Source organism: Dermochelys coriacea, chromosome 11, assembly GCF_009764565.3.
Source record: "Dermochelys coriacea isolate rDerCor1 chromosome 11, rDerCor1.pri.v4, whole genome shotgun sequence".
NCBI classification, from domain to species: Eukaryota; Metazoa; Chordata; order Testudines; family Dermochelyidae; genus Dermochelys; species Dermochelys coriacea.
Genome location: NC_050078.2, coordinates 66,153,577 through 66,166,910, shown reverse-complemented (window position 1 = coordinate 66,166,910; position 13,334 = coordinate 66,153,577). Strand labels below are relative to the sequence as shown.

At 45.6% G+C, this 13,334-nt stretch overlaps 1 protein-coding gene across 14 annotated transcripts in view; it reads right to left on the bottom strand.

Annotated features, from left to right (window-relative positions):
• The window catches only part of UNC80 (unc-80 homolog, NALCN channel complex subunit), a 192,360-nt gene that overhangs the window by 60,632 nt on the left and 118,394 nt on the right, over positions 1-13,334 (bottom strand). For 12 of the 14 annotated variants that reach the window (XM_038421372.2, XM_038421379.2, XM_038421384.2 and 9 more), the window contains 8 exons: positions 10,539-10,670; positions 9,892-10,078; positions 8,801-8,932; positions 8,319-8,462; positions 5,246-5,346; positions 2,543-2,629; positions 954-1,137; positions 127-221 (listed from right to left, as the gene is read on the bottom strand). In XM_038421372.2, coding sequence (XP_038277300.1) covers positions 127-221; positions 954-1,137; positions 2,543-2,629; positions 5,246-5,346; positions 8,319-8,462; positions 8,801-8,932; positions 9,892-10,078; positions 10,539-10,670 — 1,062 coding nt within the window. The remainder of the gene's footprint in view (positions 1-126; positions 222-953; positions 1,138-2,542; positions 2,630-5,245; positions 5,347-8,318; positions 8,463-8,800; positions 8,933-9,891; positions 10,079-10,538; positions 10,671-13,334) is intronic. The other 2 variants (XM_038421373.2, XM_038421382.2) reach the window with 1 other exon arrangement.

Genomic DNA, 13,334 nt, shown 5'->3' with positions numbered 1-13,334 from the left:
TCAGAGCAGTATTCCTCCACCATACTGAAATCGGGGTGTTTGTAAGACTGTATTTCTAAAACTTAGATGTGACAGGCACAGGCAGCTAAATGTATCAAACAGCTCTACCAAAAACCTCATTCCTACCTTCAGAAGAGCTTCAAATTGTGTGTCCTCATGCACTGGTAACTGGGTTGGGATGTCACACTCGTTCTGTCCATGCACTACCAGGGTCTTTGTGCCTAGAGTAAAGAAGAGCTGTCGTTCTCTCTCTCCTCCATTCTCACGTAATTCATATGCTATTTCAATGGGACTATTCACAGAGTAAGGCCAATGGGTGAAATTCGCCCTGTGAGGAGCCAACACAAGTCCTAGGTATTTGGAACCCATTATGGAATACTTATACTCCCATGTAATGAGAACTTATCTTTTCTAAGGAGTTACAATTGGTTTCAACTGTAACAGTTACACTCGGAAGAAATACATATAAAATGACAACTCCGTTTTTCACAGAGCAATCTCTTGTCTGGCTTGTGAAGATGTAGGGTTACCACTGTACACTCTTGGTTATTAACTCCAGGCACTGCCATGATTTACACTGGAGGGTTTCAAGTTGAGCTATCCCTGAGTGGCAGACTCTTCAAATGATCAGACGTGGCAGTCCTTCAGGGACTGATTGGCATATGGCTCCACACTGAACAGACTGTTCTGATGTCATGTTTTGTTTATTTGCCTACAGAGTTCTGAAGGGGCTGTGAACTGTTCAAGAATTATTTTACAGAGTTCAAATTCAAGGAGGACTGGCTTAAAAATGTCTAGTGATATTAAGAGAGAGCTTCTACTGACCTTCTTCCAATGGATCCCAAACAGACAATTCTATATTTGAGCGGTGTAGGAGCAGTAAGCAAAATAGCAAATATAGAAGATAGATAAAGGATCCCAGCTATGTCTTAAAATATTGTACATGTCCCTACCTGGCATTGAGGCAGTCACCAGCAGTTTTACTTCACACTGCTCCTTCTTCATAGTCTGTTTGAGATCCTTGAAGAAAAGGCCCTCTACATAACCCACCACTTCCCACAGGAAGGTCAGTGTAGCTGAAATGGCGTCCATGCCCCATTCACATGGAGTACGCACAAAGTACATGATCAATCCCACCTGCAGGGCACAAACAAAAGAGTGGCACTCAAACTGCTTTTGTATACACATCACATTGTTTTACTGGCATTAGTCCTGCTTCAGCCAACTCCATGTCCCGGAGTTATCATTAATACAGTCCTCCATTATTCTGGGGAGCAGTCAGTCTGTGATAAACCCAAGTCAACTACGTGGCTCAGTAAGACAGAGGAATTTGTGATGATCATTTATGTTTGTACTGTCATAGCACCTAGGAGCTCCAGTCACAGACCAGGACCCTGCTGTGCGAGGTGCTGTACAAACACAGAACTTAAAGATGGTTCCTGTAGCGTTATTCATCATTCGGAAAAGACTCAACCTGTCAAACCTAATGCTTGAAAGTTCATGTCACTTTGTCCGACTATGCCCAATGTCAACTTTCTAACTCCTTCTGTTCTGGGTGAGTATGGGATGCCACTGATGTGTACTGAGGGACTGATCCAGAACAGCCGTAATAGCTTGGATGGGCACTGGGCAAACAGGTGGGTAGGGAAGAAGCCACCATGGTCCTTTATACCCTATCTCTATAGAGTGGAGGAAAGGGAGGATCTGTGCAGCAGTGTATGAGGACCAGGGCACAGGCAGTCATGCCTAGTGGTTGGAGTCAGGTGCCAGAAACTGGAGCTGGAGATTAGAGCTGGACACAGAATCAGGAGTCAAGCAAAGCCAAAGTCAGAGTGAGGGGCAGGGTGGAGGAGAGGGGACCTGGAGCAAGACAGGAAAGCAGGAATTGGCAGCAGAGGAGGATGTGGATAAGGAGGGCAGGAACAGGCTGGGAGGCAGGAACCAGGAAAATGGCAAGCAAGCAGGCAGGGTCCAAACTGGCAGCTAGCCAAGGATTCACCTAGTTGCTCTGACAACTTCTTGTGCCTTCTTCTGGTTTAAGTAGCATGTCCAAGCCAATCGGTGGGGCTGGACGTCTCCCCCAGTCAGGAGCTTTGCGGGCAGAGCTCTAGGTGAGCTAGACTTCCACTAGCCCCCTTCTCTACTGGTTCTGGTGAGCTGCTTGGTGGTGGCTGCAGTCTAAGTACTGGGTACCTATATGCTTGGGATTGAGACCTGTGATCCTTCACACAGACTCTCCTGGAGCGCAGCATAGGGGGTAAACACGTTGCACGGTCTCCCCCAGCAGAACTCCAAAAGGATTGTGTGCAGCTGTGGGTTTGGGATGACAGGGTAACAGTTTATTTCACTCTTTAATAAGTGGGGGGAACGGAAGCCTGTCTGAGCTGGATGATCTACATTGACAGTTGGAGGCTTGATGTGCATAAATTGTGTGGGCAAAACCACAGGACACTCTCTCCTAGATTGTAACACTTGTGCTTTAGGAAATGGGCAGTCAAAGATTAGACTTATGGGTTGTAGGCTGGTACTGGGAGCTACTCACCAAGTAGTTAAACAGGATGTGAGACGTCTGGGCAGGGAAGTCTCCGATGTTCAGTAGGAGCTTCCTCAGCATGTACATCAATTCATCCTGGAAGAAGAGCAAGAGTTTTTAATTTCCATCACAAAATGGCCTACAGTTTCCTTCCTTCCTTTCTCATTCTCATTCTCTCTCTCTGCATGAAATGGAACCATATGCTTAGGAGAAGAGTACTTAGAATTCTAAGTGCAAGCCCAAGGCCATAATGTATTATCTAGGTCAGTGGTTCTCACGGTTTCATGGTGTGGATCACCTTCTTACCTAGAGATATGACCATGGACATCTGCCCTGGCAGCCTCCCAATCCTGTTGCCGCACCTTCCGTGCAGCAATACGAGTTCGTTCTTACAATGGAAAAGTGCTAACAGGACAGTATTGGAGAGAGTATATGAAAATTAATTCACTTTACTGTGATCGTTGTCACTTCTTGGTTACAGTCCCCATTTTGGGCCAGAGTCCCTGTTGTTTTCTCCTGTGGACCGCTCTAATGTGTGTAGGCTGGCATAGGAATCACCCACCAGTTGAGGATAGACAGAGCACATCACAGTCTGGCAGTGTCATAGTGTACAAGCCTGCCTGGGACCCTGGATATATACTCAAGTGGCTAGCCTGTGCTGTCATCCATTTTGCTGCAGCTTCACTGCTACTGTTATCTGAGCTAGCTAGATCAAAGCTGGCTCGGGTATGCCTACATATGCAACTGCCGTGTAGACATCACCTGTATTTGTAAAGGTTCCCCCGCCCCTCACCTAGAATCCCCTTTCAACAGCCATTGGTGGCCCCACAGCAGATTCCAACTTCCTACTGGTGGTCAGGGCTGCAGGGGAAAGAGCTACTTTTTCAAGTCTGGATGTTTAACAAGCATCAGTGGTTGACTGGGCTGAATTCAAAGGAAACTTCCAGGTCTTCCCTCTAGCCTGAGTGAGAAGCTGTAAAAGTGGCTAGGCCTCTGTGCACAGCCATTAAAAACAGAGGCAAAAAGTATCTGAGCAGCCTTTCTCCCGGTTTTCTTTTTATTCATTGTCTCATTAATGCAGCGAGTGTTAGCAGTCAACTTTGATATACATGTGATGGTCAGGTGAGAAGGATGGTGATATTGCTATCTATAGTGATATCATCATTACTGGGACTCTGATGATATCTGCTCAGTGTGCAGCAGCCATCCAAAAAGCAAACAGAATGCTAGGAACCATTAGGAAAGGGATATTTAATGAGACAAAAAATATCGTAATTCCACTGTATAAATCCATGGTATCCCCACACCTTAAATACTGTGTGCAGTTCTGGTCACCCCATCCCACAAAAAAGATACATTAGAATTGGCAAAAGTACAGAGAAGGGCAATAAAAATGTTTAGGGGTATGGAACAGTTTTCATATGGAGAGTCTCTGTTCAGTTTAGAAAAGAGATGACGAAAGGGGGGATATGATAAAAGCTCTGTAAAATCATGAATGGTGTAGAGAAAGTGAACAAAGAAGTCTTAAGTACCCTTGACATAACACAAGAACCAAGGGTCACTCACTGAAATTAATAAGCAGTGGGTGTAAAACAAATATAAGGAAGTATTTCTTCACATAATGCACAGTCAAGCTTTGGAACTCATTGCCATGGGAGGTTGTGAAGGACAAAGTATAACTGGGTTTGAAAAGAATGAGATACATTCATGGAGGATAGGTCCATTAATGGCTATTAGCCAAGATGATCAGGAATGCAACGCCATATGCTCTGGGTGTTCCCAAACTTCTGAATGCCAGATGCTGGGACTGGATGACAGGGGATGAGGATCACTTGAGAAATTGCCCTGTTCTGTTCATTCCTTCTGAAGCGCCTAGCACCAGCCACTCTTGGAAGAGAGGCTACTGGGCTAGATGGACCATTGGTCAGACCCCGTATGGCTGTTCTTATGATCTTATTTATATGGTATCACTGGTGTGCATGGTGTTGTCCATGTTATTATTTATATAGCGCTACAGGGGTACCTGGTGCTCTTCATACAAACAAAAGCAACAGATCCCTGCCTCATAGAGTTTACAACCTAAACCAGACATAGCACAGAAAAGGATTATGATGATATGTATTAACTACTTATGTTAAACAATCTGTTCCACCTTGTATTTAGCAGTGACACTCTGATTAGTACAGTTCCCAGACCTGAAGAAGTACTCTGTGCAAGCTTGACAGTTTGTCTCGCCAACAGAAGCTGGTCCAATAAAAGGTTTTACCTCACCCACCTTGTTTCTTTAATATCCTGGGACCCACATGGCTACAACACTGCAAACAGGGTGCTGAATGTCAGGCCTGTACTTCAGGGAGGGTTAAACAGAGTGGCTCCGATGAAGCTAGGTTCATCTGCACCAGCTGAGGAAACCTAGCTCAGTAGGATTCATGACTAAGAGACCTAAACAGAGTCAGAACAGAGCCTTGGACAATCAGGGCCAGATATTCAGGTGGTGTAAATCAGCATAGCCCCATTGACTTGATAGGGCCTACACTGATCTACACCAGCCGAGGATCTGGTTGTCAGTATTCTAAGCCATCTTATAGTAAAGATTGTTTAGTCTTTAAGTGATTTTACTTGTTCCTGTATTTTTGTGCATTAAGTGATGGCTAAGCTCTCCTTTAATATGCTCTGGGAAAACATGTCTATACTGGGAAAAAGAGAAGCTACCTGTCGGTTGCTTATTGTGAGTTTCTCCAGGAAATGCCGTAGAACTGTAGAGGGATCTTCAATCAAGCAGTTCCATAAGACCTGCTGGGCCACGGCACTCACTATATAGGAGGAAGAAAAAGAACCAGTGAGAACCTCATCTTCAGGAGAAATCTTAAAGGGGTATATTTATATTAAAATGTTTGACGTCTACCAGCAAACCAGAGAACCATGTGCATCTACAGAAGTGACACTCAGATGCATGATTACCTATGGTCAGTTAATTAAAAACTGCAAATATTGTTGTGAATTTTTTGTTATTCACTGAATCGTATTATTTGTGGCTAGTATTGAACAGATATTGCGTGTTTGTGAAAGGGTTACTAAATCCCCCAAATGTCACCAATTTTAGCATAAATGATTATTCATCTTCAAATTTACATTAGCAGCACATTATTCTCTATTGTTTTTCTGTAATTCAGCCATCCAACCAGGAAGAAGATCAATCAATACATGATTTGAGGGGCCAGCCACACCTTACGAACGATGAATAACAAATAGTAAATTAAACCATTTGTAAACTGTCTGAAATATTTCAGAATAGCATCAACCCCATCATCTGAGAATACTGAGGAATAATAAACACAAAGAAAGCTACAAAGGAAGTGACTATTTCTCAAATCTAAAAAGAAAAACTTGACCAAGTAGGACAGGAGCTTTAGTTGTCCAAAAGAGAGCATCACAAAGAAAGAAAACATAAAATAATAGTTACACATATTTATATCTAGGACCCATTTATAAATAGTTTATAAGAGGTTAATATATGATTAATAGATGTTTTAATAAATAAGTAATCGTTATGGAATTTGACAAGCCGATAGTGTATGTTGCTTATCATCATGGCTTATAACTGTGAGGCAAACCCACAACTGAACCAGGGTTGCTCACTCAGCTACAATGACTCCTGCCTCCAACAAAGCCTGCACTGACTCACCCCACAGGCATGCTGCAGCAGCCTATCCCTGGGTAGGGCCCGGGTCTGATGACCCCCAGGTACAAGTATTTCACCCTCACTGCCAGAGCAACAAGTCAGTCTATTGGTTTCAGAGTAGCAGCCGTGTTAGTCTGTATTCGAAAAAAGAAAAGGAGTACTTGTGGCACCTTAGAGACTAACAAATTTGAGCATAAGCTTTCGTGAGCTCAAGTGAAGTTAATCTATGTAATAGCACCACTCAACTAGGAACTCTCCTGCTGCCTCACAGTGTTACAGACTCCCTAGGCTTCCACTCTGCCTTGATCCTGTCCCTGTTCCTGCCCCAGCCTTGCCCAAAACTTGTTCCAGCCTGCTTCAGCCTTGTCCGTGAATTATTCTGACCCTGCTCCAGCCTTGCACCTGCCTCCTGATCCCCAGAACCTTGGACTGACTTCAACCCAGCTTCGACCTTTGGCCTGCTTCCAGACTCTGAGTGCAATCCTGATTTGGCTTGTTTATGGACGCAGACCTTGGTTCTGACCCACAGCCTGTCTCCAGACCCTGGTTTAAATGCTGCCCTCAGCCCAGTCCTGATTTTGTGGCTAGCTTTGACCCTTGGTATCTGTTATTGACCGCTACTCCAACCACCAGGCCACACAGCCCAGAACCAAGAGCCTGACAATAGCAGTTTATAAAACTTTCTATAGGCTTATACCCATCAATGACACACACTGTTCATGTCCGTAACATGATTATAAAGTCTAATCATTTATAAACTCTTTATACACTATTTATAAGTGGAATTAGAGACAGCACAGCTAGTGATGCCTATAGTTAAATTGCCCAACACTTCCCATTGTAAGATCCTCTTTTCAATTGTTCACAACTTTGCCAAACTTTAACTGTTTGGGTTGACATTTTCAATGCTGGGTGTCTGCCTCAGATTGAATATTTCTGGTACATTTAAGCAAAAATGATTGTCACTTTTGAGAATGAACTGTTTCACTGAGAAGCTCTGACACGTCCATGCTTTGGAGCAGGGACTTAAAATTAGGCAGGTGCTTCACTCAGGTGCCAGAGATGTGTCTTCTGGCATCCTCATATTTTTTTTCAAATTTTGCCAAGTTATGAGCCTCTGAAAAGCTCACTTTGCACAAGCTCAGTAGAGTTTAGCAGCTAGATTTTCCAAAGGTTCTGTCTGCATGGAGCATGCTCCATCCCAGGGCTGCAGGGGCCGAGCAGGACTTTCTCTCCAATTGCTCCTCTTGACAGCCAGGGGCTGGTGTGGCACTGGGCATTGGAATTGAGAATGGGGAACTGCATCTCCTGTGCTCTCAGTGATTCTCCTGCAGGCACCCAGGCAATGAGAAGGAAAAGGAGGAAGCAGCTCAATTCAGGTGCAAAGGGGTGAGGAGCCAGATGAGGTGGAGAACTAGAGGGAGGAGCCAAGGAGGGTTAGGGAACTGGGATTCTGACCAATATGTGAGCTCAGGAGGCAAGCGTGGGGGTGAGACTGGACCTGGGACAAGGAGTCGTGGTTGGGTATGGGGGACTGAACGTGAAGATAAATTCATTAATGTTTGTCAAGCACTCACATACTGTAGTGATGAGCGCCACAGAAAAGCCCATGAAGAAATTAACAGTTCTGTCTTCAGAGCAGGTTTTGAATAGTGTGCTGTAAATAAGGCCTGGGCCCACACACTGAATCATAAGGACAAAATAAAATACTGAAGAGCTGCTCATTAAGTATGCAGCATCCATTCTGTGCACTGAATGAGGCAGAGGTCCTGTGGAAAATATAAAATGTGCTCAGGTAATTACAGAGACTGTATCATAATGCATTCACACAAGAGGATCACATTAAGGTTGCACAGGCAACCCTATTCTGGCATTTCCTAAATTCTGAGGGCTTGACTTTGCAACCTTAAAACTGTTCTTTTAATGTGTTATTTTTTGTGAGCAATTTCCTAGCTTTTAAAAAAAAAGTGTGGGTGCCACTAATAACTGGATTCTGATGCTACTAGCTTAGCTGCTCTTACTAATCTGAGCCATTGTTCAAACTGCTAGAGATTTTTGTAACCTCTGATTAAGAGTCCATGAATGTTTAATCTAGGTCAGCACCTGCTACTCCATCCTCTCGGACTTCTCCATCTTCCATCAAGTGAACAATGGGAAGCACAGCTGCACAGATGCATGCTGGGAACACTGCCTGCGGGGGCTGTGGCACATGATGGTTTGGAGTGTGCTCTGTAGTGTGTTCCTCATCTAGAGCAGAGAGTAGTAAAAGGCATGTGTTAGCCAATGTGCTGTTGGTAAAATCCCTTTCAATTACAGTTCTCCACCCAGAGTGCTTCACATGACACAACTCAGCGGTAACTCACAATGAAACACTGGAACTGAAGAGAAGCTACATGGGAATGAACAGCAGTATCATAATGCATGGGGCTGACTAGTTCAGAACTTCCTGAGCTTTCAAGAAGGCCTGACAAAAGGCAGGTGTAGCTTTGGTTAAGACCAAGGAAGACATGAGACCTGTGAGTCAACAGAATGAATATATACATTGTATAAGGAGAATTAAAAACAAATGTAAAGTTGACGCCCACCTTCTGCACTGACGGCTGAATGCACTGACCAGACAGAGCCACGACGGAAGGAATAGTTCCTGTGAGAAGTACTAGAGGTGCAGGAGGGACTCACAGAGAGACGGCGGGATGCCAAGTTGGTGACTTCTTCTACTGACAAAGAAAACAGGGGATGTGAATTTTGGTTTATAAATTCGACTGCCAAAATTCAAGGCACTTCCCAGATAGAAGCATCATGCTGCCAGAGAAAAATTGGAACAGAGAAAAATTGAAGTCAGACTTCTTGTGAAATGTACAATTTAGAAACTAAAAAGATGATCTAGGTAATCTCGTCCATCCCCTGGGAGCTAGAGCAGGCCTGTTCCTTAACATATATTACCCAGTGCTTTGCTGAGTCAAGTTTCAGTTGACTCAGGTGATGCAGCTCCACAGCTTCAGTTAGATGATTATTCTACATCCTAACAAACCACACTGCTAGGTAATTTGTTGTCCTTCCTCTAGGTACTGTCTGGGTGCACTTGCAATGCCACTATTCTGTTTGCAGATTTTCCATTGCATACACAGCTCAGGACACATCACTATATTTGTGTAGCTGCAATGTGCAAAAAGAGGACGTTTAACTAACTCTCTCTATTGCATTAGCTTGATCCAATGAAATCCTCCACCCAAAGGCTAAGTTTTCAATTTCCTTTATTCTCAGACGGTAAGGATCTGATTGGGCAACATGTTGAGTCCCTCCTGTGAGGTGCAGAGAGTCCTCAACTCCCATTGGTCAGTGGGAGCTGAGAACACCCAGTTTCTTGCGGGCAGCACTCAACATTTCACAGGTTTGGGCCCTTATTACACTAATTATTGGTAACACTTTTTTCTCATTCATTTTGAATCTTTTATTTCTTGACATGGATGCCTTACATCTGTATGGTGCTGTTAGGTTCATAAAATGATTAAAAACTAGTTCCTTTGAGTGATCCGAAATGGTGAGGATGTTAAAGTGGGGTCTTCCCTATCACTAATGATGACTTTCCATCTTCACTTCATCCCTAAGATCTGTTCCATGCTGGAGGCATGTGCTTATTGGTTCCTGGCAAGCAGTTCATGCCTCTGGAGCGTACCTTCCTCTTCTTGCTCAGAGTTTGGGGTGCAGGTGGGCTCATAGCAGGCCTCCTGGGTGATGGGAATGGCCGTGATAAGACTGGCTTCCCGGCCTAGGCGCTTCTTTTCTTCCTCCTGCTGCAGGTTCTTCAGGATGTGCTCTGCTCGCTGATGAGAACGTGACACTGCCCGGGCTGAAAACGACTTCTGCCAGAAAAGCAAGAAGAAAGAAACCAACATGAAGCAATTGGTTTAGTTTTAGTCAATTGGTTTAACACGTGTTTTAGGCCACTGTTATGAGTCACCTCTAACATTTAGCCACTAAAGAGCAAATCCATCCATCTATCTACACACATACACACCCACAACAAGTAGGTGTTAACGGAATAAAGATTCACAAGGATGCTCTTGGTTGGATTTCTTGTCTTAAGTCTCTTGCTGAAAAATAGGAAAAATATTAACATTGTATATGTGATGTCTATGCACTATACTGAAACATACTCAAAGATCTCTTGTAAAAACTTACACAAGTAAGGAAATTCAGGGTTTAGACTACTTGGTCTTCTTTAGCTCCCTCCCTCTTCCTCCCCACCCCCACCCTCACCACCTGGATATAATCTGTCACTAAGTAATAACAATATCCCCTCTAGAGAGCTCTTTAACTTACAGACTGGTCCTCATTAATTGGGTCCTGCACACTCCCACTGCACTGTGGAACCCACGGAGGGTCAAACATTGGCACAGAGGGCATTCCCAGTACTGGAGAGGGCAGGGTGAAGTTTATACTTGGAGGAGGAATCTGCAAGAAAACACAAGGAGAGAAAATCAGGTAGAGGGAAAGAGAAATTTTAGGTGGTGGATTTAAATGCAGATTGATTACTTCCCTTGGGATTCCAGCCTCTTCCTGCAACCTGGGACAGAAGGAAGGGGAACTGTGTTCAGTATCAACAATATTTTTTTTAAAACAATAAAGCATTTTAGGCAAAAGATAAAACATCTGAAATAATTTTGCACTGTCCATTATAAAAACTGAATCCCAGACGAAAAACAAGGAACCAGGAACTGTTATCCCATAGAATTACAGAACATGGATTCTTTTGCATAACATGATGCCAACCATCCAGACTACATGACCACTTTTTACAGCTGGCCTCTCTTTTCACACATCTGTGCTCTTGTTACATCACGAATTACAATAACTTCTCAAAAGATAAAGGAAAGACCCTTCAACCACAATGAGAAACAGATAAGTGAGGGAGAAAATCTTCCAAATTCATCACTTTTACTCCTCAAAGTCCACATAATAATTATCTGTGGTATACCAAAGGGTCAATATATGAATCCTTACAGTGGTTTTCAAGAGAAAAAGCTGCTAGACTGAGAACTCCGAGTCCACCTCGGAGGATACTTCTCGTGAGTTACCTAGGATGGAATCGACATGAGCAAGCACTTGAAGAAGAAAAAACGGTTACCTTCCTTTTTGTAACTGTTGTTCTTTGAGACATGTTGCTCATGTCGATCCCATTCTAGGTGTGCATGTGCCCATGTGCACAGTCGACAGAGATTTTTGCCTTACCGGTATCCGTAGGGTCGGCTGTCAGACCCGCTTAAGTGTCGCACTCATGCGTTGGTATATTAGGCACTGCTGACCCTATGCCCTCTCAGTTCCTTCTTGCTGGCAACTCCGACATAGGGGTAGGAGGGCGGATAATGGAATGGACATGAGTAACACATCTCAACTCCTGGGCTCGGTCCTGCGGGAAGGCCTCCTTTAATTTGTTAAGGGAGTTCCACAAGTTAAAATTGTACCGGCCTAACAGGGCCTGGTGGTTAGACACCTGAAATTGCAGGCTTACCATCAAATAAATCTTTCTGCCAAATAAGTCTTGGCCTTGCCTGTCCCTTTCATTAACAGTAGACATGACCAGTGACACCGCTGGAGGGTGTGTATACAGATATTCAAACAATTTTGCAGGGACATAATACTCCTTTTCCTCTTTCTTATAAATAGGCGGAATGGAAGAGGGGGTCTGCCACAGTGATTTGGCAATTTTAAGGACCCCTGGGTGGACGGGCAGCACGACCTGGGACAGGGAGGAGGATACAATGTTAAAGAGGTAATCGGACTCCTCCATGACCTCAATTTTTAAGTTCAAGTTGGTAGCCACCCTTTTAAGGAGGGCCTGATGCCCCTTGAAGTCAGCGTGGGGGCTGCATGTTTGGGAGGGATCCGCCACCGCTTCAGCTGGAGATGATGCCAATGACTGCACCACCTGGGAAGGGGCAGGTTCTCCTTCTGTTTTTGGGGACGGCTCCCTAGGTGCTGGAGTCCAATGAGCTGCCCCCGGGTCGGATTCAGTACCATATTCCAACTCCGGTGATGGCAGTGCCGGGGGCGGTTTGTCTGAGGCAGCCAGGGAGTACTGGTGGGAATATGGGACCGGCATTACAGGCATGCCTCATGGGTTCCAGTACGGCCACTGAGTGGGACACTGTCTCTGCTGCCATGCCATCACTGCAGGTACTATGACAGTTTCGTGGGTTGGCAGCGAATCACCCCTCTTCAGCGAGGGGCTGAACTCCCAGTCTGACTCCGACCATTGTCCTTCCAGTGACCAGGGCAGAGCCATCAAGGCCTGCGTCTGCTGACTGACCCTGGTTGGCGACCGGCGAGGTAAGGGTGAGGATTGGTGCCTGCCCGATGAGCGGTAATGGGGCATGGAGACCGGTGTTGCGACAGGGAGCAATTCTGCCCCAGTGAGGACCGATGTCTGGGAGACCGTCTGGGCGAGGGTGACCTGCACTGTGGCAATCTTTGGAGGGAAGCTCACCGGTACCGGTGGTACGGGGACTGGTGCCTCAACTCCGGTGTCCCATGTCTCGTAGGGAGAAAGCGTGGTGTTGGGGACCTGGGTCTTCTGACCAGAGACCAGGATGCAGTGCAGGAGTCCTAGGCCATGGAGATGGGGATCTACGCCTGTGGTTCGGGGACTGAGGGTGTTCCACTGCCCTATTGGGCAGTCCCATGATTGGCTTGCCCTGGGTATTGGGGCCTTAACCAAGTCTGGCGCTATGTTTGTGGTGCCAGTTGGATGGCTTGTTCTTTAGCCGCCAGGGCCGCTTTGGGCAACGAGGGCCCTAGGAGAAGTTGGGTTCCCCTGCTGCTCCTGGCAGTTGGATCCCCGTCAAACCTGACACATGGTCTGACATAGGTCCTTTGCCCAAGGCCCCTTTCCCTTCCGATGCCAGGGGGCTCTTCTTCTTTTGCCGCTTCTTTGGCACCGGTGAGGGGGAATGGTGCTGTGCAGAGCCCGGTGCCGGTGGCATGCTCAGCACCAATGCTGAGGTGCTCAGCATGGCATCTGAGCGGGAGGGGTCCGAGGCAGGATGAAGCGCAGCCTACATGAGGAGGGCCCTCGAGTGGATATCCCGCTCCTTCTGGGTCCTAGGGCGAAAGTTCTTA